The sequence below is a fragment of the Aulonocara sp. 'chitande type north' Nkhata Bay genome, linkage group LG5 (assembly GCF_057382095.1).
Source record: "Aulonocara sp. 'chitande type north' Nkhata Bay isolate Kocher_YH1m ecotype deep benthic linkage group LG5, A_spYH_male_GT1.1, whole genome shotgun sequence".
Classification (NCBI taxonomy): Eukaryota; Metazoa; Chordata; class Actinopteri; order Cichliformes; family Cichlidae; genus Aulonocara; species Aulonocara sp. 'chitande type north' Nkhata Bay.
Genome location: NC_141348.1, coordinates 28,887,786 through 28,913,228, shown reverse-complemented (window position 1 = coordinate 28,913,228; position 25,443 = coordinate 28,887,786). Strand labels below are relative to the sequence as shown.

The 25,443-nt window shown below is 38.0% G+C and overlaps 2 protein-coding genes across 3 annotated transcripts; both read right to left on the bottom strand.

Annotated features, from left to right (window-relative positions):
• Positions 1 to 10,375: 10,375 nt before the first annotated feature.
• LOC147330892 (tumor necrosis factor receptor superfamily member 4-like) lies at positions 10,376 to 16,241 on the bottom strand. Of its 2 annotated transcripts, XM_086292807.1 has the most exons (9): positions 16,153 to 16,241; positions 13,983 to 14,050; positions 12,500 to 12,608; positions 12,246 to 12,356; positions 11,959 to 12,090; positions 11,800 to 11,869; positions 11,444 to 11,685; positions 11,260 to 11,364; positions 10,376 to 10,890 (listed from the first exon to the last, which is right to left on the bottom strand). In XM_086292807.1, the coding sequence occupies exons 3-9, from the start codon at positions 12,570 to 12,572 to the stop codon at positions 10,805 to 10,807; spliced, it is 819 nt and encodes a 272-aa protein (XP_086148933.1). In that variant the 5' UTR covers positions 12,573 to 12,608; positions 13,983 to 14,050; positions 16,153 to 16,241; the 3' UTR covers positions 10,376 to 10,804. The 2 variants fall into 2 exon arrangements, with proteins under 2 accessions (XP_086148933.1, XP_086148932.1); XM_086292806.1 differs by lacking the exons at positions 13,983 to 14,050; positions 16,153 to 16,241 and having other exon boundaries at positions 12,500 to 12,674.
• Positions 16,242 to 18,953: 2,712 nt separating this feature from the next.
• LOC147330891 (tumor necrosis factor receptor superfamily member 4-like) lies at positions 18,954 to 22,230 on the bottom strand. Its single transcript, XM_086294075.1, has 7 exons — positions 22,201 to 22,230; positions 21,437 to 21,498; positions 20,668 to 20,765; positions 20,415 to 20,525; positions 20,128 to 20,259; positions 19,969 to 20,038; positions 18,954 to 19,854 (listed from the first exon to the last, which is right to left on the bottom strand). Exons 1-7 carry the CDS (start codon positions 22,228 to 22,230, stop codon positions 19,539 to 19,541), a joined length of 819 nt encoding a protein of 272 aa, XP_086150201.1. The 3' UTR covers positions 18,954 to 19,538.
• Positions 22,231 to 25,443: the final 3,213 nt, after the last annotated feature.

Here is a 25,443-nt window from a genome sequence, read left to right as displayed (position 1 = left end):
AAAGCTGTACTTCTAAGCTTATCTACAGTGAAGCTGTTGGATTTATCCAAAGCAGACAACATTTAATGCTTGTTGTCACCTCTAATATAAATCTTTCATCTAAGAGACTTTCCTTTAAAAGCATGTGTTGGAGGAGCTTGTTTTCGAACACATGCAAGAACGTCTCAAACACTCCTGAAATAATGTCACACTCTCACAAATGACAGGTGACAAATTTCATGTGACAGCCTCTTTGTGTTTATGACAGCTTCTTTCCTAGATTCCACTCCTCTGTGGTGCTCACTATGGCTGTACAATAGGTATACCTGTGTATTAGGTATACCTGTTAAATAGCTTGATGATGCAAATATCTAATCAGCCAATTAAACGGCAGCAACTCAATTTTGATACATAGACATGGTCAAGAAAACCTGGTGAAGTTCAAATCAAGCACCAGAATGTGTGAGAAAGGTCATTTAACTGACTTTGAACCTGAAATAGTTTTCGGAGCCTGACGGGTTGATCTGGGTATTTCAGAAACTTCTGATCTGCTGGGATTTTCCACACAACCATTTATAGGGTTGACAAATTTACAACCAAATTAAGAGCAACTCTGAAAGAACAACACATCCATTTTTGGACTATAGCAGCTGAAGATTACACCAGATGCTACTCTTCTCAGTTAAGAACAGAGGCTACAGTTCACAGGGGTTCACAAAAAGAAGATTGGAAAATCGTTACCTGGTCTGATGAGGCTTGATTCCTTCTGTATTGTTCAGATGGTACGGTCAGAATTTGGTGTAAACAACGTGAAAGGAATTATTCTGTCTTGTATCTACAGGTCAAGCTGGTGGTTATGCGATGTGCGGGGATTATGTTCTTGGCACACTTTGAGCCAAATACCAACTGAGCATAGTTTAAATGCCACAGCCATAGTGTTGCCGTAGTGTTGCTGCCTTTATAACCAGAGTGTACCCATCTTCTGCTGGCTGCATCCTACGGGATGATTTGCCATGTCACAAAGCTCAGCTCATCTTAATCTAGTTTCTTGAGCATGACAATGAGTTTATTGTATCTTTGGTATATGATGGAGCAAAATTCATATTATGGATGTTCAGCTGACAAATAACCTGCAGGAGGTTTTCCACAGTCCTTCACTGTGGGGCCAGGCAACATGTGCACGGCAACTTAAACATATGGAGGAACAATATGTTTAGCAATGAGTCCAGATTTTGTCTATGGAAACTGGCTTGTACGATTAATGTGTAGAGAAGATGCAAAGAACACTATGCTGATTGTGCACATATAAAGTTTCCCTTTAGGGTTTTTTTTTTTTTTTTTGGAGGGGGGGGGGGGGGGGGGATCACACTGATGTTGTAGAAGTGATGATGATGATGTAGAAATCTTTACAAAAAATAATAACTCACGAAAACTATATACTTGGCTTTATAGGTATAAAGTACAGAGCTTTGTTGCTTTCCTTTGTGCTTTCTCTCCAAAGGTGTTCATTAATTTTGCTTATTTATTATTAGTTTTTATATATAGTTTTTTTTCCCTATAGTATTTATCTAATGGTAATACATTTTACTGGATAAGATGTATGGGTCTTTAGTTCTATGCAAAGCCATACAATGGTATGGCTTGTAGACTAGAAGCCTATGAAGGTCTGCCACTTAACATCAGAGGCTGAAACCTCAGATTGCTGTCTGTGGGTATATATTTTCACGGACCGGCCTTTAAGGTGTCGCGGATAAATACAACAAAATAAAACTAGTACTGGTACCGAAAAAAAGAAGATTTATTCATAAGTGAAAAGACCCAGGAAAACCGAGTTAACGATAAAAACGATAACAAAATAACGCTGAAAACTGATAACGACCCTGAAAACCATACATTTCACACCTGAGCCTCAACTCTCACTGCCCGGTACCAAACGACTCACGGACCAGTACCGGTCCGAGGCCCGGGGGTTGGGGACCGCTGACTTAAGTGATCTGCACTTCATATCTTCCACTTTAACCCAGCTTTAACTGGTCATTCCAGCACAATGGTTATTGAATTTAACGATTTAAACTTCAAATATACATTACCTGTCAACATTTTTAGAATGCCCCAATGTTTCCAGTTTTGGTTCAGGGTGCCTCTCACTCTGTACAAGTCACCAACCCAGTATCCAGCAAAACAGCCACAGGCCATCACACTTCCTCGTCCATCTTTGACAGTTGATGCTACACACTGTGCAACCATCCTTTCACCTACTTGACGGCATACAAAGATCCTGCTTGATGAACTGAAGATTTCAAATTTTGATTCATCAGTCCATGATACCTTCTTCCCATCTTCAGCAGTCCAATGGTGGCGTTTCATGGCCCAGTCAAGCCTCTTTTTGTCTTATTCTGACGCTTTCTTGTTGCAACTCATCCTGTCAAACCTGCAGCTCGAAGTCTTCACAGTTGAAACTGAGACTTGCTTACTACAACCAGTTTTGGTCAAGTTACTTGAAAATAGTTATTAGAAACTACTTACTGATTACTTCTCCAAAAAAGTAATCCCGTTACTTTACTGATCACTTATTTTCAAAAGTATTTAGTTACTTTCTTACTTAATTACTTTTTAAAAGTATATGCAACATTCTCTGACTGGAAAAAATTTGTTTAACATTTAAACCTATTTTCTACCAAGTCCTGTTGTTCTTAAATCTTTTTTCACCTGTCTAGCAGGAGTGGGACGGGTGGAGGTTTGCCCTGTGCCACAGTGGTAATGTCAGTGGGGGATACAGGGGTTTCTCTGTGAATTTCACATTCCCATGCCAGCGTGATAGGTACTGTCTCAGATTTGAAGTTTTCAAAGTAGAAAAAAGTTTGTTCCCACGCTGAGTCTACAGCAGAGGCGGAGCCAGACATTTGAAACACCCGGGGCTTAGCCCAAAAGGGTCGTATGCATGTGGGATTTTTTTTTCCCCTTGGGGGGGGGGGGGGGGGGGGGGGGGGGGGGTAGAAATGACTGAAAGATTAATAGGCTCTGTTTTGAGTTTTGTTCAAAAAAGAATGACTTCATATAGGGAAAAATATATATCACATGTGCAGGACACCTTAAACTAGTTTTTTAATTAAGCAGCAAGGCAGAACAAAGTCGGGGCTGCATCAAGACACGAGGACTAAACCCCAATTCAACCAGACCCAGAACTGATCCGGAATTAAAACAGGACTACAACAGTTCAAAATCAGGACTACTGAGGACTTAACCAAGACAGAACCAGAATCAGAACTAGATGATAGTAGCACTAAAAAACATCATAGACCTGCACTACATTTATTTTTTAATTTTACCAAAGTACAATATTTAGATTGAGAAAAGTTTATATAATTATTTAGCCTTGTTGTGCAAACAAGCCTGCATAACTTAATAAATATAGAATTTGAAAAATAACAAACCTAAAAAGAAACACTAGGTACGAGATACATGAGTACCTATGATACGGTGATACTTTTGGTAAACAACCATTTGACTAACATGTGTGTCTCACCTGCTCTTGTTCATCTCTGTTCTGTCCTCATTCTCTCTCTCTCTCTGTTCCTCTCTCTCTCTCTCTTTGTGCTGACAATCATCAAATATACAGATATTTACAAACTCTTCAGATAAAAACACAAACATTTTTTTAATTGTAACATCAAATCAGACTAAATGTTTATTTTTTTTAGATTGATAAATATAAAAAACATATTTGTTAACTTTAAGAGTAAAGAGAGAAACTGTCTGTATTTCTTAATTGCAAATGGCACCAAATTGTATTCAAAACTGAGCCACACTTATGGAGCTCCACAGTTCTTTTCCTGGTGTTTTGGTTGACATCTCTTGATTTTCCCATGTCACAGAAACAGGCTCTGTGTTTTGCCTTATATGCATCCACAGCTGTGCCACCAATTTACTCACATGGACTCTACTAACCTATCAGAAGCTTCTTAAGCTCAGAATGGAATCGTCTGGAGTTTTCTTATTAATTAACAATAAACTTAGTGTACATGTACTCCTAAATTTGATGAAAGTGATAAAAAACAGACAGCTCTGTCTCTCTTTATTGTGACATTTAACTAATTCAAAAGATATTTCAATATTTATCTAAAACAAAAGTTTACTCTAAATTGATGTTGTACAGTAAAAATGTTTTATGTTTTCTCCCTAAAGTGTATGTAAATATCTGGTTACAGATGTGAATATCCTGCTGTGTACTGAAATCCCTCTTGTTTTGCATACAAATATACTGAACAACATACAAAGCATAATATATAAAATAACATTTACCTGAGTTTTTTCTTTGAAAGAACCCTCTAATGTCCATTCTTATATTTCAGTACATAACTGAAACCGATTTAGTCGGGGAGGGTAAGAACTGAAAATATGAAATAAACACACGTAAGCTAAGACTCTCTAAAAAAAAAAAAAGCATTTGTTCGGCTTTTCATTTCGCCATTTGTTGATTCACTTGAAGAGCAAGTAACGTAATATTGGTCAAGTGATCAGCTTGATATCAATCTTTCGTGATGCACCGTCATATTTACATTATTTGTACAGTACGAATGATTTGCTTTGGTACCTGGTCAAACTTAAGCTCTCCTTAGTATGGCTGGCTCCGTCTCTCCAACAGCGCACTCACGGGCAGCAGCTGCCCCGCCCCCTCGCTCAGTCCTTAGTGCCTGAGCTCGGATCATACCAATATCAGGGGGGATTCACGCACAGTTGTAAATTCCCACAGTGTGCACTATGTGCTTCGAATATTGTGTGTACTTTTTGTTTTATACAGTTGTCAGCCAGGCATCTAACTATGAAAAAATTACACTCCAAAATACCCCGGGCTTCTGACAAAACAACCCGGGCTTAAGCCCAGTAAGCCACCCCCACGCTCCGCCCCTGGTCTACAGTAGACGCTAATGTTTTTGTCGCCTTTTACAGAATCAAACACAAAGTAATGTCAGTACTTCCAAGCTTTAAACGCCGCATGGTCGTACTCTCTCCAACACTCCATATTATAGTTGCTCTACATACGTCTGGTGCTACCACGGACGTCGCACGCTCATGCATCATTGTCATGAGACGCTCTCACAAACAAAATCACAGTTTAGTAACGCAGTCATGCAGTGTGCTTACAGGAAAGTAACAGTAATCGAATTACTTTTTTGCAATAGTAATCCCTTACTTTACTCGTTACTTGGAAAAAGTAATCGGATTGCAGTAACACATACACATCTCTGACTGCGACCAATATTAATCCGTGCTTGAGGCTGTTATCGTATGAGCTGCCTATCAGTAACTCTCAGAAGCTTGTTCTCTGATTCAGTTGTGGTTTGGGGTCTGCTAGACCTCTTCCTGTCAGAGTTTGGCCTAATTTCTGAGTGCCTTTTTTTAGTAAAGGAAACAGTACTCACTGACGCTTAAAGTGTCATGACGGTCTGTCTCTCTTCTATTGTTAATTGCCTTTTTCTCGCCATTTTTGTAACAACACACTACTTTCTGCAGTACAATACTGTTCTGCTGATGCTCATGAGGGTATGGTACCACATTGTGTTCCAACACTGCTATCATGCATTTGGAACACCTGTAGGAATTAGTAGCACCAGCTTTCAAGGCTTGATCAACCTCCATTGCTGCAGAACAGCAGTTAACCCATTTTGTGTTCCCTGAAAACACAAAAAGGCCTTTTTGTATAATTCTGAAATGCACATTGTTTTTCAGTTTTGGGTAACCTTACTCTTTTTTCTTATCTCTGCCAGTTCATCACTTACCTTTTTTTTTTATCATTTCAAGCTAATCATTGGACTTGAATCACTTGAATTGCATTAAATAACTGGAAAAATTGGGGTGTTCTAAAAGATTTGACCGGTAGTGTATGTTATTCAAAACTCTTTTGTTGTCCAAGCACCTACTTGTCTGTCTTCTATGAGTCACTCAGCCTCTTTTCTCTGTTTTTTTTTTTTTTTAATTTGCTGTCACTCCCCCTCTTTCAGGCTGTCTGTCATTCAAGGTCATCTGCAAAGGTCTTATGCAAATTCTACAACCATCTGCTCACTCATCTTCACCTGTATTTATATGCCTGGTGCTGTAGTCACTATTTTCTCCCTTTTTCTCAGATTCTGCCCTGTAATATTGCTTCTCACTGGAGTCTAACTATCAAAATATGTAAATTTTACATTTTCTTACATGAACTTTGCACTCTCTGCTTTGTAAGTAATGTGTATCTGTTTGCATTTTTATTTCTGCATTTTTGTTCACTTATACTTACTTTTGAAAAAGATCACACATTACATATAATTGTTGGAGCAGATGAAAAATGTATATACAGTGCTCCCTCGCTATAATGCGGTTCACCTTTCGCAGCCTTGCTGTTTAATGGATTTTTTGTGCAATTTTGCACGCTTTTTTTTTTTACAGTGCATTGTGTTCTGTGTCCTGATTGGCTGTAGACCATTTTCAATCAGTATCCTCTGTGCCACGTCTCCTGTACAGTACAGAATGCGTTCAGCTTGTCAAATTTACATAAATCGTCGATCGCTAGCAGTGTGACTCTGATGTGCTGTACTATATGTTTCTAAGTTTTCTCCCCAACAAACACAATGTCGATGAAACGTTTTGCACCGTCAAAGGCACCTGCGGTAGCACCCAAAAGGCAGAGGAAGATGCTAACCATCGCACAGAAAGTTGGACTTCTGGACATGCCAAAAGAAGGTAGAAGTTACTGTATTTTACAGATTATAAGGCGCATTAAGCGAAACAAAACAGTCAGATAAGTCAAACTTTACTCAACTCATTCTTCTTGCTTCCTCCACTTCTGTACCATTGATTCATTAATGTAGAATTATCTCGCAGCTGCTCTATTCCCATGTTTTGGACCTGAAAACAAGGTTTGATCTTTGGTTTCATTCTATAATACTGGACTGATTTTTCTACAAAGGTTTGAACTTTGAGAGTGTTTAAACAATAGAGAAAAGTGTGAAAATGTTCATGCCTGTCTGAGAAAAGTGTATAAGGTGTGTAGTGAGGGGTTAAACAGCCTTAAAACATCTATAATAATTGTAAAAAAAAAAATAAAGCTGGCTACTTTGCGGATTTTACCTATCGCGAGTTATTTTTAGAACGTAACTCCCGTGATAAACGAGGGACCGCTGTAATGATATGGAAATTTTGGCGGGAAAAAACTATTTTTTACTTTTCTGATCTAGAATTGTTCAACATGTTCTTACAAGTGTACTAATTTAAATTGTATATATAATACAAAGCAACTAACAGAAGTAATAACAATATTTTATAGTTTTGTGCCTGGAAATCCCACAGCCCACAATGAGTGAGTATGATAATCCCTGCTGAAACCCAAAGGTGACCTCAGTGAACTCAAAAAAGTAAGGGATGACTAAAGATGTACATGGTATGTACAGAAAAACAAGCGTGTGATTTTTTGCAGGGTTATTTTTGTAGCCTACATGTATATGTTGCAGGAGCACACAGTGCAAATGGATGATGATGTGAAGATTTTACTGTCGTTCTGTGACCTTTTAGTGACAGTACCTTAGGTTGCTTTTGTTGACGGGGAGTTTCCTGGCAAATCAAGAAGGTGCTTAAATTTTGTTAAATGAGCCACTTCATTTATTGTAATTAATAAGCCAAAGCGCCATACATGTGGCTTTCTCTAATCGGAGGATTTTTTTCCCCTTTGTTTAACATTAGGCATCATGCTGCTGCAGTAGTTACTGTGGTTTAGAAAAAGCACCTGAATGGGTTTTCTCCTGACACTCTAGCTTCCCCACCCCAGTCCAGAGACGTGACTGTCTCTCTCAGCTGGCCTTGCAAACACGCTGACTATCAATTTAATACTTTTTTCCTGACTAAAGTTTTGACGGACCATATTTGCAGAAGCTATGGGAGTACATCAGAAATGATCAAATTTAGTCATAAGAAGTAATTAATTAACCCTCTGATGCATATTGGTCACTGGAGTGGACAAGTCTATAACTTTATAAAATAAAAAACATATTTTTGGAAAAAAAGAGTTGAACATTTTTTTTCATGTCCTTAGAAAAATAAAAGCACTTAAGAAAAAAAATCTTGAGAAGGCTTTCATAATTCATGCATCAGAGGGTTAATATCTGACACCCCTGTGCAAAACTGCCACCTACTTAAACCACATGACGTGTGCCCTCCTATCATAAAAAAAAGAAACTACAGACATTTACTTCCGTCATTGACAGACAGACCAAACCACATGGTTCAATGTACGAAACCTTCAGGATGTGACGTTAGCATATGCGTGCTCACTACGCAGTAGACAGTAGCTACTAGTACCGTCACACTATATAGCCACAGAGGGCGGCAGTGACACTGTAGAAATCAGGATTCCCCTTCACAAGTAGAGCACAGAAGTGCCACCTACTTTGTGGGTGAAAGGAGCATGTTCTGTAACAGAGCCTTCCAACTGATAAACTTTATGAATGGTGCCGTCGGAACATTTGATGCAGATGAATAGAAACGGCATGGCTTCAATCAAAAATAATGACACGGTTACAGTATTTACTTCTCTTAGGCTGTTCGCTAAGGAGTATATGTAACTCCACTACATATAGGTCAAAAAGCTACACGTGTTTTGTGGCTGGAGTAAAAGTGATGTGAAACTGCTCACGTCGTCCTTAAGTTATGTCACTTCAGTCGGCGTCACACTAAAAGTTCAAGATGAAAGAAAATGTGATCAAGCCCACTTTGGGTCTGCTAGTGGTTAACAGCTCAGGGTGACATTAGATCAACTGTTCGCTGTGTAGTTAATGTGTTAATGGGTTTTTGACATTACAGGATGTACAAATTCAGTACCTGTAGATCAGCTGTATCTATTTAGATCATTTAATTTTATACTTCCTATTGTAAAAAAGATACAAAACAATACAAAAACCATTACTTACATTATAAACATAGCATCAAAATAAAGTGAATATAGAAGCCAAGATACATTTTTACAAAAAGAACACTTTTTTGTCTTGTCACCAAAAAAAAAAAAAACAGAATAATATATGTTATATTTCAGGAAAAAAAAGTCCAACATAAACATTAGGCTACTATGAGTTTGCTGCAATAAGGGTTAAATGTCAAGCAAATGCAAATACATGCCTACTCAGAAAAGCATGTACGGTTTCCCAGAATTTGCACACATAGAATTACAGAGATTGCCGAGTTAAAAAGCTAACAAATACAAATAATAATAAAAACAAAAGGGCATATATTGTATGTACAGCATACAGCATGAAGTATAGCATGCAAGCTGCTGTACTTCAAAACCAGACGAAAGGTTGTTTCAGGTGCTGTATTTTTCTTTGAAACCACACACCTACTTCCTACATCTCTGACATTTACTGAAAGCAAACTACCTGCAGGGTTTCCAGTATGTGTGTACTCTCTGTAAGTCATATTTGCGTTTTACAAAAAGCAGCTACAACAGTAAAATGTTGCCTACTCACAGATATATTAAGATTAATTTAATACCTAATAGTACACAAACTAATAAAAAGTCATCTTTACTAAGTAAGAATGTTTACTTCCTGTGAGTTATACTTAAATAAATGTTAAATTTTTAATATTAAGTTAAGGTTGGACTGTTATATACATGTTTATACTTAAATAATGGATCTGAAAACTTGATATACTTCTGTCTTTATTTAAATCACTTTCCTTGGGAAGATTTAGGGTGCGGTAGCTTTTTCTATATTCGGTTCTTCACAAAGAGTCAACCAGGCAGACAAAGCATTAACTGAAATTTATGAATGTGTGTGTCTGGTTTCTGGTGCAAAACATAAGTGAGGAGAAGTATGAGGACGCTTTCATAACTCCTCTGACTATGTGATCCGAGAAACATCTCCAATGAGGTATAAACAACATGAAAGTCCTCACATTTACAACATCAGTCTTTCCAAAGGCCAAAATGAAAACATGAGAGGATGTATGTCTCAGTGGGGAAAAAGAGCCACATTTAGGTGCCTGGGGGGAACTCCGCCAAACCCACACATCACTGAAAGCATGTTTGTTTTCACAGACCTGCTAATTTGAACAGAGCTGAGTAATCAAAAACTGAGAAACAATGGGCAGAAAGACTTCGTGCAAAAATTAAAGTAGTTCATAATATATCCTGGATCAGTGGTATTGATTGTACTGGTCTTACTGGGTATTTCTCAGGCTTGTCACAAGCCCCAGTTAGTCGCATTAAGTTATGTCATGTGATATATATATATATATATATATATATATATATATATATATATATATATATATATATATATATATATATATATATATATATATATATATATATATATATATATATATATATATATACATACATTGAATATACAAACATTTCACAGAGGCATTTAGTGGCATGATTGCTCAGGTCACTGTGCAAAAATCTGCATATAGAAAATGTTGATCAATACTAACATTATACAGATTTCTTTGAGCAACATAATAATATTAATAAAAATAATATTATGGTCAATTTACAACAGTTCAAGTAGTGAAAACTATTGTTTACTACTTGCTGTTTCACAGTTTAAAAAGTGAGGTAAGAGGCTTGCAATATGTTTGTGATAATTCACGATTCTACTAAAACAGAACAAACAAAAGTCAAATATTGACTTGAAAATACACCTGTAACAATACAGATATAGTAAATAGTTTGATGATGTATTTCTAATACAAAAGCAACACTGTAAGGAAAAATACTGATATAACGATTACCTGAGTCAAAGGTTCAGCTGTGTATTTCATGCCTAAATGAAAAAAAATAACAAGTTTAACTTCAAGGTTCCATGTAGTCTGACTTGAGCGGGGTCTGGCTTTCATTACAGCTTTCCTCAACTGGCGTGCGGCACAAGGAGTCCATTGCTGTAAACAAAAAATATATATTTTATTTCAAAAAGCTTAATTAACTACCAATTAGTTAATTAATTCAATAATATTGTTGACAATAACTATTTCCCATTTGAAACAGCACAAATCTCAGAGTGTGTGAAGCATTTTGTGAAGAAATATTGCCCATTTTTTCTAATAGTGGTAAAATATGATAAAGAAATAAATCTCTGACATGATTAAAGATTTTCTGGGGGGATGTGGGCATATATCTTGATGCAAGAAGGTGAACTGTTGTTGCCTGTTGCTTCAAATTTTGGTGCGTCACTTTTCTCATTCAACTTCTCGACATGAAACCACCAAGACCTTTCTTATTGTCTGAAGTGTGAATCACTTGCCACATACGTTGTACTGTTTTTTGCTTGTGCCAGCAGTCAGTGATGTGCAGCTTGCAGGTCACAACAGTTAGTACAACTAGTCCGACAATTCCGAAAATAAGGAGGGCCATACCTGGTAAGACAAAATAAACCTGCTAAGTTAACTTAGCTTTACTTTTGATCTGAGGTTGCATGATCGGAAGATGGCTTACCAATGTGGTTGCCTACAGGAGGAGTTGGAAGCACTTTCTTTGTGGAAGTGGCCACTCGTGGAGTAGTAGTAGTATCCATCCCCTGAGTTTTGGCCCCCTCATGTGGACGTTGAGTTATTAAACCTCGGAGAGTAGTAATTGTATTTGATGTGGGAAGTGTAGTGCTGTAAGTATCACTGTTTGGCTCATTACAGATGGCATCTGACGATGCAGTTCCACTGAATTTCACCCCTGATTTACATCTAGAATGAAAGATAAATGACAAAGCTGTTAACAACAAGCGTCACGTCCAGACCCTGTTGAAAATTTGTTTTAATCATATATCATAAAAGTACTAAAAACACTAGAATACGTACTCTTTCCATTTTTTACAGTCTGAGTTTTGAGATGTAATGAAAAATCCTTCTTCACATCGTTTACATTCTCCTAGCAGGAAAAAAAGAATTGATGATTTAAAAAGACATTTTCTTTAGTGTGTATGGTAAATGATCCAATATTATGATCCAGTCTTGTACCTCCTATTCGTTTAAATCCCTCAGCACATTTGCAGATGGAAGAATCACTGTCCCATGGAACAAAGTCTTTACGGCACGCACATTTTGTGTTTTTGAATGTGGTACAACGCTCTTTAATGTCACTACCATGATCTGCAATAAATAAATAAACAAAGAATGTTCTTAATCCTGATGTCGTAATTTGAGTGTGAACTACATGTTTTGTCTCCATTAACAGAGCAGGTTTATCATCAGCTGCTCACATAGCAGCTGTTTTTCTAATAAGTTACAAAAGCTTCAGCACTTACTAGTGTCACACGTTCTACATGCTTTACAAGATTTTGAAGTATTTTCATGATCCTGATAAGAGCCTAGTTTGCAGGATTCACATCCATTTCCATTACGGGATACTTTTTCACCTTCAAGGATTTCACAGTGTTCAAAGAAAGGACACATTTTAATTACAGTAATTACTATACTTTCAAAATAAAATTCAGAAAGTGAAAAACTGAATTTTACAGCATTATACAGACTCAGTAAAATGATAAAAGGCACACTTTACCTGTTTTGCATGTCAAACCAGCAACATGTTGGTTAAAAATCAAAAAAAGTATGAGGACTTTGAGCATAGCCATATTCAGTTCTTCAGTGCTGAGAAATGCCACTATTTCCTGTGTGACACACAGCATAAGAATGTGACAAAAGAGAGACGCCACCTGCATAAGCTCTTTATATGGGGCTGTCCCAGACTGCTCACCTACTTTACTGATAAAACAGTTACAATTTATAAGTTCGGTGACTATCCTGTCTATCTTACTACAACCTGTAATGTTTTATTAATATTTATTTTTAAAAAAACTTAAATTGAAACACATATTTTACATCTATGACATGTCAGTCATAACATAGTTTCTAACAGGTATTCTAAGATACTAAATATAGTGTCTAATTTTTTAACACTGGATAAATTAATTATGTAAGTCAACAATTTAAAGAGCCATCTTACTTAAAATTCACCCTATATGTCTACAACTTGAATATTGATAATAAAAAAATTCTGTACAATTCAGTACATAAGTAATAAGATGTTTTACTAACTCAAAAACCGGTAAAAATATTTTAGATCCATATAAAGTATGATGGAAAAAAAAGATCTTTTAAACTGAAATACAGCTTTGAGGGTATTTTTAGCATGTTTATTAACCTTTTTCTGGGCTTTTTTTCTTTGTTCAGGAAAAAAGGTATTGGTACTGTGGTTAAGCTATCGGAAACAGTTAACTATGTATCTTTGTTTTGTCTAGGCAGAAAAAATTGACATTGTATTATGGCATATGGACTCAAATGGCAAATGGAAAATCCACATATTCTTGATTAGTGCAAGATACAAGATACAACCACACACTCGCTTCTTGAAAAACGGATGTTGAAAAAAACAACCCCCGCTCCTGTTTTATCTCTCTCTCTGTTCGTTTATGAACTTTTCGTAGGTAAGGCGACCCAAAATTAATATGTTTATATTCCAATCATTCAAGAGTTCAGGAAACTAAAGATATAAAACATAACAAACTGTGCTGTCTTTACTGTTCATTTTGCCCATTGTTTGTCTCTCTTTAACACACAGCCCAACTGGTAACATATGATGACAAAGCTAGTTTCACTCACTGGCCATTTTGAAAAGTACACCTATTCAACTACTTCTTAAAGCAGCTACCTCACAAGCCATAGTCAAGACAACCTGCTGTATTTAAAATGTTCAAACTGAGCATTGGGATGGCAAAGAAAGGCGACTTAAGTGACTTTAAACATGCCAGACAGGCTGATCTGAGTATGTCAGAAACTGCTGATCTAATGGGATTTTCCCACCTAACCATCTCAAGAGTTTACAGAGAAAAGTCTGATAAGAAAATATCTACTGAATAGCAGTTATCTGTATGAAAATGCCTTATTGAAGGTCTGCTTCAAGCTGAAGGGAAAACAATAGGAACAACATAAACATAAGCAACATCAAAGGTATGCAAAAGAGCATCTCTGAATGTAGAACTCACTGAACAACGAAGCAGATGGTCTACACCCAAGATCGCACAGTGTCACACTGTCAGCTAAGAACAGGAAACTGAGGATTCGAAAGAAAAAAAAAAGATTGGAAACACATTAGAAAAACTCCCTTGCTGGATGAGTCTCAGTTTCTGCTGCAATATTCTAATGGTAGAGTCAAACTTTGAACAGCATGAAAGCATGGATCCATCCTGTCTAGCTGAGCATGATTTAAACACCACAGCCCCAGAACATTGTTGCTGACCATGTCTTTCCCTTGTGATCCAATGATCACAGTCTGCCCATCTTGCTCACAGACATTAAAGAGATAATGGAAAAATAAGAAATTGTGTGTTTATCTACACCAGGGGTCGGCAACCCCTGGTGGCACGACGATAGCTGGACTGGCCATCAGGCATACCGGGCATTTATTTGTCCCGTATGCCCGATCTGATATTTCGTTTTTATGGGCCGATGATTTTTATTTTTTATTTTTTGTAACGGTATAAACAGTGAAAAGTGGTGGATTGGCTAGATGCTGGTCGATGTGTAAAAATAACTCAGGATATACAGCAGGAGGAGAGACCTGGGGTGGCTGCTGGTCCGAGTGTCAGGTGAACTGAACTTCAGGTAGGAAGTTATGACCTGCAGTCCATTTGGGTCAGATATAAACCAAGTTTAGTTTATTTTCGTTGTGCTGACGTTTTACAGTCAGTTACAATAACTCGTACTGCGTGCTAGCTAGCATGACAGAGTTTCTATACAGCTGGGTGGGTGCTATGATGTTACTGATAGTGAACTTTATTTTATTCATAAGGCTAGTTAGTAGAGTTGCCAACCGTCCTGTGAAAAACGGAATCGTCTCGTATTCAGAGAAAATGTTACGCTTTTCATTTGAGGAGAAAGGGAACACAGTTTGTCCCGGAGTTCAGCTAGAATGGGAAAAGACGCAAAGGTGGAGTTCTTCTGCGTCTTTACGCTGCAGCTGCCTCTTCTTCTCTCATTCTCTCCCCCTCCCTCTCCTGTTGCTACTTCAACCATGAAACTGATCAATGATCAGCTGATCGGCTTTTCTCTCTTGTTTGTTTATCTCCCACTTTGCGCCAGAAAGAGGAAACCGCCGGATGTCGCGTTAAACAACAGCAGCACGTTTAAGCTTCATCAGCTGTTGCTAGAATTTATTTAACATTAATTTCTAGTATCAGCTGATGTTTGCTGGAGCCACAGCTGTAAAAGCTGCTGGTCATGATATCGGTTTGGTTATCTGCTGAGAGGGAAACATGCAGATGAAACCAGTAGAATCATCAGAGCTGAACAGGTGATGGAGAAACAGGTTTACCTTTTAGGTGACATGAATGAGTTGAAGGGAAGTTATGAACTGTTTCTGAGAGACTAATAACACCAGGATCTTTTCTAAGTAGCTGACAGTTGGTAACTGTGCAGGGACGTGTCTAGCAAAGTTTTGCCAGGGGGGCCCGGTAGGGCATTAACAGGGAAAGGGGGGCACGAAGACATACTTTTCTTTCTTATTCTCATTTAAAATGTCTCACTTTTATTAAATAATTATCTGAATCTTACAACCAAAGTTTTTATCTTTGGTTGTACCAAATCCTAATTGAGATTTTTGGGCCAAGTGCAATAACGTCAGATTCATCTGAATTTAGAAGAAGGAAATTAGAAGTCATGCAGGTCTTTATGTCTTCAAGACATTCATGCAGTTTGACTAATTGTTATGTGTTTTCTGGCTTCATGGATAGGTGGAGCTGGGTAACATGTGCATAGCAATCAAAATGTATGTTGAATGATACTGTCCGAGAGAAGCACGTAAAATGTAAAAAGAATTGGTTCAAGCACTGAGCCCAGTGCAACTTCAAATTTGACCTCAGTGTGTGAAGACAACGCCCAAATTAAAATTAAAAAGCAATGTCTCTTTTCAGGAATCAAATTTTTTTTCCCTGTGAGCTGTTTTATATTGCTGGCTTTCTTTTTTTTTTTTTACCAAAATGCTCTACATCCATTGAACAAAGAAAGCACTCGTACAGGTAACAGTACAACTCAGGGTACACCAATGATTGTAAATCCTGTCAGTGGCACTTGCCTCTTGTAACTCTTGACATGGGTCAATGAACAATTTGCATGATCATGATGCATTTGCATCATGAAAGACTAAATGATTCCTACCTGAAACAGCTCACACAGCCACGTTTGTAGCTTATTGACTTCTAGAAAGCGATAAGTTTCCAGTTGAATACCATAAGGCAAATGCCAGTTAGTTGTTCCATTATCTACACTTTGTACCTTTGTTGCTCTCAAGGTAAACAGTTCTGCAGCGTCAATCTCCAAAACTGAGTAAATAATGATGAAATAACCTTAGATAGATAAATAGCCTACAAAGCAGTGGAAAAATATGTGCACTGATTGTGCTGTGAAGTGTCCCTTGAACACACTTCCTACTGAATTCTCTCTTAAGATGAAACATATGTGGAATATATATTTGCTGTTTCTGAAGACACGGCAGAGAGTATATGTTGAATTTTGCAGAAGAGACAAAGCTAACACTGCAACCAGATATGAAGATTATCATGTATAAGCTACCTTTGTGCAGAATTTTCAGCCTCAGTTTCAAAAAAACGAAACAGTTATCGTACATCTTTGAGTAATCAAGAATTCTCAACTCTGAATACTGAGTAAAATCTAGATACATGAGTAAAAACCTCTAGATTGCCTGTAAATGTTGTAAACTGAAAATAGTCATCATGTTTGGTGTGACTATGAACACCAAAATAACAAAATCAGTTTACAGTTGTTTTGTCCTCTCTGCACATCAGCGACAAAATTAACGCTATTGCTGTTTGTTAAAACTCTTAAAACTCTGCTTTCATTTGTGCACTTTTATAATTGCTCAAAGCTTTGTATAGTTGACATAGTGTGTGAGGAACTGAGCTGGTTAAGCACGAGGACACACTTAGTATTTAGAAAAAAGTGGTCTTTATTTACCCCTAAAAATGCAAAAATATACTAAATAAACTAGCAATACAGTGCCCATAAAAGAGGTCAAATGACTAGAACTAAACACAAATAAAAACAGCAACTTAAAATATCTCCATCTTAAGACCAGGTGGACACATGACGGGAACACAAATACTAGCAAATTAACCAACACCAAGCAAACAAAGCAACACTTCACTTCAAACGGCCCCATGCCACTCCCCTGTTTTAAATGCATTTTAGAACAGCACGCATCAACACCACATATGAGCAGGTAGAGTGAGGTATGGGATCTTCACACACCCCCGTTCTCTATTGTGGTGCCTGGACCTGGGAGTATAGAGTATGTATGGGGAGTGTGAGTGTGTGTACTGGGTTCACTTCTGTGTGTCTCCATGTCAGGTGAGTACTGAGTATTTGTGCATGTGCGCATGAGGGGGGGAATGTGTGTGCATGTTTGTATTTGTATGTGCCTGTTTGTATATACTGGCTCACTCCTGTGGCTGCTTGGTGCACACTGGCCCTCCTGGCTCTGTTGGGCCCCTTCTAGGGTGTGAAGGGCCCTTGGATCCTGGGTCTCTGGGCCCAGGGCTCAGTCTGATATGGTACAGCTGGCTGCCAGTGGAGCCTGCAGCCTCAGTGCTGCAGGCCCTGTGACTTCTGCACCTTGGCTGCTGGGTGACCCCCATCCGAGGCACTCCACAGCTCTTTTCTAGGTGGCTGACGTGACTGCCCCTCTGGTGGTAATCCTTGCTCGTGGCCCGGAGCTCCTCCATCCCTGCTTCATGTCCTGGGGGGCAGGGCTATGGCTCCTAGCACCCACTACCCACATAGCAAAATTTGTATGGCCTGGATCTGGCCCACAAATGTGCTTACACATGGCCCACATACCGCAAAGAATGACGGCCCTTTGGTGGCCCAGATCAGGTTTGCCAGAGGTGGCACACACATGGCCCAGCACAAGGCCAGTTGCAGGCACACTGGTGGTCCTGTGCTGGCCCATGCGTGGAGTACCTCTGGCAAACCTGATCTGGTCCACCAAAGGGCTGTCATTCTTTGCGGTATGTGGGCCATGTGTAAGCTGTGTGCAGCCACGGGCCAGTTGCAAACACACTGCTGACCCTGTGCTGGACCAGAATAGTTTCAGCTCTTGCCCCAAATGTCAGCCTAATGTGTACCTTAATCAAGCCATGTAATAACAACATGTGCCATCATTGCCAAGCCATGCCCACGTCGGGTTGACATACACCCTGCCATGACACCGGTCAGTCAGAAGTGCAAGTTTGATGCCAGATCCGGGCCAGACCTGTTTTCTATGAACCTGGGCCACATAAACCAAACCACAATCTGGCCAGATATGGCATGCCATCACATAAACAGTGCCATCTATATCCGGCCTGGCCCATGTCTTGATGACATACCACTTACCATGCCAGAAGTCATGTGGGTATTAGACACTTACATGGAGAAATCTTATGAATGTGCTCACACACACAGGTTTTACACATAAGTGTTCATACAGGTTCATACAGGTGTACAAACAACTTACAGACACACACTATCTCGCTTGGCTGCTGCCTCTAAACATATCATGTATTGTACAGTTAACATTACATTTTTATTAATTGCTGTTACTCATGCCCATATTGGTTATTGCTGTGGTTTCCTTACTGTGCTGTTTTATTTTTGCTTGTTTTTTTTTCAATCTGCTTCCTTCTTCTCCTCTATTTTTCTTTCCCTCTCAGTCTGTTAACTCTCTTCCGAACTTCTCTTTCCTTCTTCTTTCTCTGTCCTGTCCATTCTGATTGTAATAACTTAAATCAAAATAATAATAATAAAGATCAAATAAACTATGACAATCAATTGAACCAGAATTGCAAAAGCTGTAATGGTCCACTTGGAAAAATAAATCTCTTGGGCATTTTTCTTGACCTTCAGACAGTAATTCTGATTGCTACAATGCCGTACAGGACAGGCAAAAAGAAGAAGAAGACTAAGCAAATTGACAATTTATAAATCAAAGAAAATGCACAACATTAAAAGTTAATTACATATAATTGCCACTGATGAAAGAGCTGCACTTGGGCCAATCAGCACTTCCCATATATAACACAGCCGCAACCTAGAGCACATCTTTTGCCCAACTTCAGAGTTGTGTTGCTGCAGGCGCATTAATAGCAAATAATGTTTTGGTGATACAGATAATACACAAGATGTTTTAAATGTTTTAACTTTTACAGATTCATATGTTTCAAACAATCTTTTAAAAAAAGATAACTGTAAAATACTTTTACTTACTAAACCACAGTAGCAGTAGTGGCAATTGTATACATGTAATGAATATGAGTGCTATAGACATCTAAGTTATCCTTACGTGGATTGCTCATGTAAACAAATTTGGAACAAATTCCAGTTATAAGTATTCCATTTCCTTCCTCCCTGATTGTCAGAGTGACAAAAGCCTTTTAAAGATTACAAATTTGAAATTCCAAGATAGTGAGCCATACCTGGTAAGACAAAAAAAGTCAGCTACAGTTTACATAGCTTTTTTTTTTTTTTTTTTTTTTAAATCTGTGCCTTCATCTCAGAAACAATGGAAAATGAAGGCTGTGCCAAAATAATTTGGATTTTGTTGTAGAAGTGGCTACTTGTGGAGGAGAGCTAACAGATCTAGGAGTTGGAAGCACTTTCTTTGTGGAAGTGGCCACTCGTGGAGTAGTAGTAGTATCCATCCCCTGAGTTTGGGCCTCCCACTGTGGACGTTGAGTTATTAAACCTCGGAGAGTAGTAATTGTGTTTGATGTGGGAAGTGTAGTGCTGTAAGTATCACTGTTTGGCTCATTACAGATAACATCTGACATTGCAGTTCCACTGATTTTCACTCCTGATTTACATCTAGAATGAAAGATGAATGACAAAGCTGTTAACAACAAGCGTCACGTCCAGACCCTGTTGAAAATTTGTTTTAATCATATATCATAAAAGTACTAAAAACACTAGAATACGTACTCTTTCCATTTTTTACAGTCTGAGTTTTGAGATGTAATGAAAAATCCTTCTTCACATCGTTTACATTCTCCTAGCAGGAAAAAAAGAATTGATGATTTAAAAAGACATTTTCTTTAGTGTGTATGGTAAATGATCCAATATTATGATCCAGTCTTGTACCTCCTATTCGTTTAAATCCCTCAGCACATTTGCAGTTGGAAGAATCACTGTCCCATGGAACAAAGTCTTTACGGCACGCACATTTTGTGTTTTTGACTGTGGTACAATGCTCTTTAATGTCACTACCATGACCTGCAATAAATAAATAAATAAAGAATGTTCTTAATCCTGATGTCGTAATTTGAGTGTGAACTACATGTTTTGTCTCCATTAACAGAGCAGGTTTATCATCAGCTGCTCACATAGCAGTTGTTTTTCTAATAAGTTACAAAAGCTTCCGCACTTACTAGTGTCACACGTTCTACATGCTTTACAAGATTTTGAAGTATTTTCATGATCCTGATAAGAGCCTAGTTTGCAGGGTTGACATCCATTTCCATTACGGGATACTTTTTCACCTTCAAGGATTTCAAAGTGTTCAAAGAAAGGACACAGTTTAATTACAGTAATTACTATACTTTCAAAATAAAATTTAAAAAGTGAAAAACTGATTTTAAAGCATTATACAGAGTGAGTAAAATGATAAAAGGCACACTTTACCTGTTTTGCATGTCAAACCAGCAACATGTTGGTTAAAAATCAAAAAAAGTATGATGAGTTGGACGACAATCATATTCACTTCTTCAATGCAATGTTTCCTGTGTGACAAATAGAATAAGATTAAGACAAAGAGAAACACCACCTGACCAAGTTTAAATTGGACACTCCACACAAATAAGACAGCAACATTTATCACTCATAACTTTGGAACCAACGTTTTACTGTTATTGAAAATACCTGACAACAAAAGAGTTCCCTCTCTGAGGGACATTTCCAGAAAATTGTTGAATCTATGTCCCAAATAATTAAACAGTTCTGAAGGCAAAAGGAAGAGCAAAGGGTACAGTCAGAGGGGTACAGTCAGAGGCTAGACAGTCTGACACTCTCCCCTGTTACCTCAATACTGCAAACCACCAAATCAAAAATATGAACTCAGTTTCATTGAACTCTGTTTCCCAATTCCCACCATCTGCCAGTACTAACTCTGTCTTTCCCTCTTTGCAGACAGCCCCATAGTAAAATCATGACATAAATAAAGAACATTAAACCAAAATACAGAGAATCTGAAGTCAGTCACAATTTCCAAACCAAAAATTAACAACCCAAGCTCACACAGCCAGCATAAACCCATCACAAATTCCCACAGGAATTTCACAATAACTTGGACCTTACCAAAAAAAAGAGAACTTATGTGTTTATCTGCACAAATAAAATAAGGGATTAATTTCGGATATAGAAAAGAGAACAACAAAAAGCAGCAATCCCCTACCAGCACTCTTCCTTCTGCCTTGTTGACAACAACTGAAGAGACAGGGGTGTGTATGTCTTTCTCTCTCAATATATAATCCTCTGGTGAGGGGGTGGATGTCTCTCTTGCAACAATAATTGGTCATCTACTGAGAGCGAGTGACAGTATGCCAACCGCTACATTCTCAATTTTTCTCTAGCTTTAAACATTCATGCTATAAACCTTATTTCTGTAACAACTGACAGGTACAACAGGGATGTGTTGTGGAATTTTCTGTAAAAAAAAGAAAGGTCTGCAGTATGTTCAGCTGTGGTCAAGCTATTTTATTACTGCATGCATGCAGGAGAGCAAACACACACACATCAAAACATCTCAGGTCTAAGTAATGAGCACACTCCTTTATTCCATTCCAAGGAAGAGGGAGGAAGTTACAAACTGATCATACCACACATCACGCGCCTCGCAATGAAACCTAATGGAGCAATGGGCCAAGGACACAATGTTTTGTGTCCTTGGCGTTATCAGCACCTGTAAAGGGAGTTGTCTTCTACCAAACTGCTGTACATTCACTGAACAAAAAAAAAGCATGCAGACAGATAACATTACAACTCAAGGGACACTACTGATCGTAAATGCTGTCAGCAGCACTAGCCTCTTGTAACTCTTGACATGGGTCAATGAATAATTTCATCTGCACTGTGAAATGATTCCCATAAGAAACCGCTCACACAGCCATGTTTGCAGATTACTGACTTCTAGAAAGAGATAAGTTTCCAGTTGAATACCATAAGGTAAATGCCAGTTAGTCGTTCCATTGTCTACGCTGTGTACCTTTGTTGACTTCAAGGTAAACAGTTCTGCAGCCTCAATCTCCCAAACAGAGTAAATAATGATGAAATAACCTGGATAGATAAACAACGTTGCAGGCCAAAGGGAGAATATGTACACTGGACTGTGTCATGAAGTGTCCCTTGAACACACCTTCTACTGAATTGACTCACAGGATGAACCATGTGTAAGATATATGCTGTTTCTGAAGACACAGAGAGACAGAGAGTTTTTGTTGCATTTTTCAGAAATGACAACGTAAAGCTAACACTGCAGCCAGAGACAGAGATCATCACTAATGAGCTAGCGAAACATAAAACAAGGTTATCATTAGTCTTTAAGTAATCAAGAATTCCCAACTTTGAATGCTGTGAGTAAAATCTAGATACATATGAGTAAAAAGCTCTAGATTGCCTGTAAATGTTGTAAACTGAAAACACTTATTCATCATGTTGGTGTGACTGTGACACCAACATATCAAAATCAGTACATGTGTTGTTTTATCCTCTCTGCACATCAGTGACAAAACTATTAAAAAATCGATTAACAACACTATTAATCTACACTATGAAAACGTTTGTTTGAAAGTCTTCTGTTTTCATTTGTGCACTTTAATCACTGCTGAAAGCTTTGTTTAGCTGACATAGTGTAACTGATCACAGGAACTGATCATAGCTTCTTAGTCTATAACCTCTGCTGTTGTATATGGCAAAAAAAAAGTTTGTAAACCACTGAGATGGGGAAGGGGTTTGCCGTACATTAACACAACCAGTTCACATGTAGCCTTATGTCAAATGGAGAGCATGCCTCTCAGAACCTGCAAAACTATGCAAACATCACAGCAACACCTCTCCCTATACATGATTCCAGTAACAACTGCTTCAGTTATCAAAAATAAAAATCACAGGCTTCAAAATTAGTGAAGAGTTATAAACTTTCAACCAAATCAAACATGTGAAAAGATGATGAGGAACTGATGTTTATAGGTGACTCCTTCCAATCAGCAGAAGCCTGCAAAATAATAGATTCTTTTTCAACTTCTTTAGATACAAAGGGACATTAAAGACGAACAGGAAGCTGAGGCTCCAGTTCAGACTCACCAGAATTGGGGGAAAAAAGGTTGGAAACACATTAGAAAAACTTGCTTGCTGGACGAGTCTCGATTCCTGCTGCAACATTCTGATGGTTGATACAGACTTTGGCGTGAACATGAAAGCATGGATCCATCCTGTCTTACTGAGCATGTTTTAAACACCGCAGCCTACCTAAACTTTGTTGCTGACTTTGCCTATCCCTTTATGATCACAGTCTGCCCATCTTGCTTACAGACATTAAAGATACAATGAAAAAATAAGAACTTATGTGTTTATCTACACACATAAAATCAGAGATTCCTTTCCATATGGAGAAGAAAACAACAAAAAGCAGAGATCTTCTGCCAGCTTTCTCCTTCGCTTTCCTTTCTTGGTTACAAGTGAAGGGAAAGACATATGTGGCTCTCTCGCAACAATATTAAGTCATCTAGTGAGTGAGAGAGAGAGACAGAAAGAGAGAGAGAGAGGTGTTAAGGAACTCAAAATGCCAAAAAACAAATTTGAAAAAGTCAATTCAGTTTTACTTATATAGCACCAAATTCTAATAGCAGTCATATTATGAGATTTTTGGGCCAAGTACAATTATGTCAGTTTTATCTGAATTTAGAAGAAGGAAATTAGAAGTCATGCAGGTCTTTATGTCTTTAAGACTTCCTGCAGTTCGACTAATTGTTATGTGTTATCTGGCTGCATGGATAAATGGAGCTGGGTATCATGTGCACAGCAATCAAAATGCATGTTGAGTGATACTGTCCGAGGGAAGCACGTAAAATGTAAAAAGAATTGGTTCGAGCACTGAACCCAGTGGAACTTCATATCTGACCTTAGTGTGTCATGACAGCTCCTCAATTAAATTTAAAAAGCAATGTCTTTTTTCAGAAATTAAAAAAAGATTCTCCTTGTCAGCAGTTTTATATTGCTATGACTTTCTTTCTAGGAAGCACTCAGACAGGTAAGATTATAAATGAGGGCACACCGCTGATCATAAATCCTGTCTGCGACACCAGCCTCTTGTAACTCTTGACATGGGTCAATGAATAATTTCATCTGCACTGTGAAATGATTCCCATAAGAAACCGCTCACACAGCCATGTTTGCAGATTACTGACTTCTAGAAAGAGATAAGTTTCCAGTTGAATACCATAAGGTAAATGCCAGTTAGTCGTTCCATTGTCTACGCTGTGTACCTTTGTTGACTTCAAGGTAAACAGTTCTGCAGCCTCAATCTCCCAAACAGAGTAAATAATGATGAAATAACCTGGATAGATAAACAACGTTGCAGGCCAAAGGGAGAATATGTACACTGGACTGTGTCATGAAGTGTCCCTTGAACACACCTTCTACTGAATTGACTCACAGGATGAACCATGTGTAAGATATATGCTGTTTCTGAAGACACAGAGAGACAGAGAGTTTTTGTTGCATTTTTCAGAAATGACAACGTAAAGCTAACACTGCAGCCAGAGACAGAGATCATCACTAATGAGCTAGCGAAACATAAAACAAGGTTATCATTAGTCTTTAAGTAATCAAGAATTCCCAACTTTGAATGCTGTGAGTAAAATCTAGATACATATGAGTAAAAAGCTCTAGATTGCCTGTAAATGTTGTAAACTGAAAACACTTATTCATCATGTTGGTGTGACTGTGACACCAACATATCAAAATCAGTACATGTGTTGTTTTATCCTCTCTGCACATCAGTGACAAAACTATTAAAAAATCGATTAACAACACTATTAATCTACACTATGAAAACGTTTGTTTGAAAGTCTTCTGTTTTCATTTGTGCACTTTAATCACTGCTGAAAGCTTTGTTTAGCTGACATAGTGTAACTGATCACAGGAACTGATCATAGCTTCTTAGTCTATAACCTCTGCTGTTGTATATGGCAAAAAAAAAGTTTGTAAACCACTGAGATGGGGAAGGGGTTTGCCGTACATTAACACAACCAGTTCACATGTAGCCTTATGTCAAATGGAGAGCATGCCTCTCAGAACCTGCAAAACTATGCAAACATCACAGCAACACCTCTCCCTATACATGATTCCAGTAACAACTGCTTCAGTTATCAAAAATAAAAATCACAGGCTTCAAAATTAGTG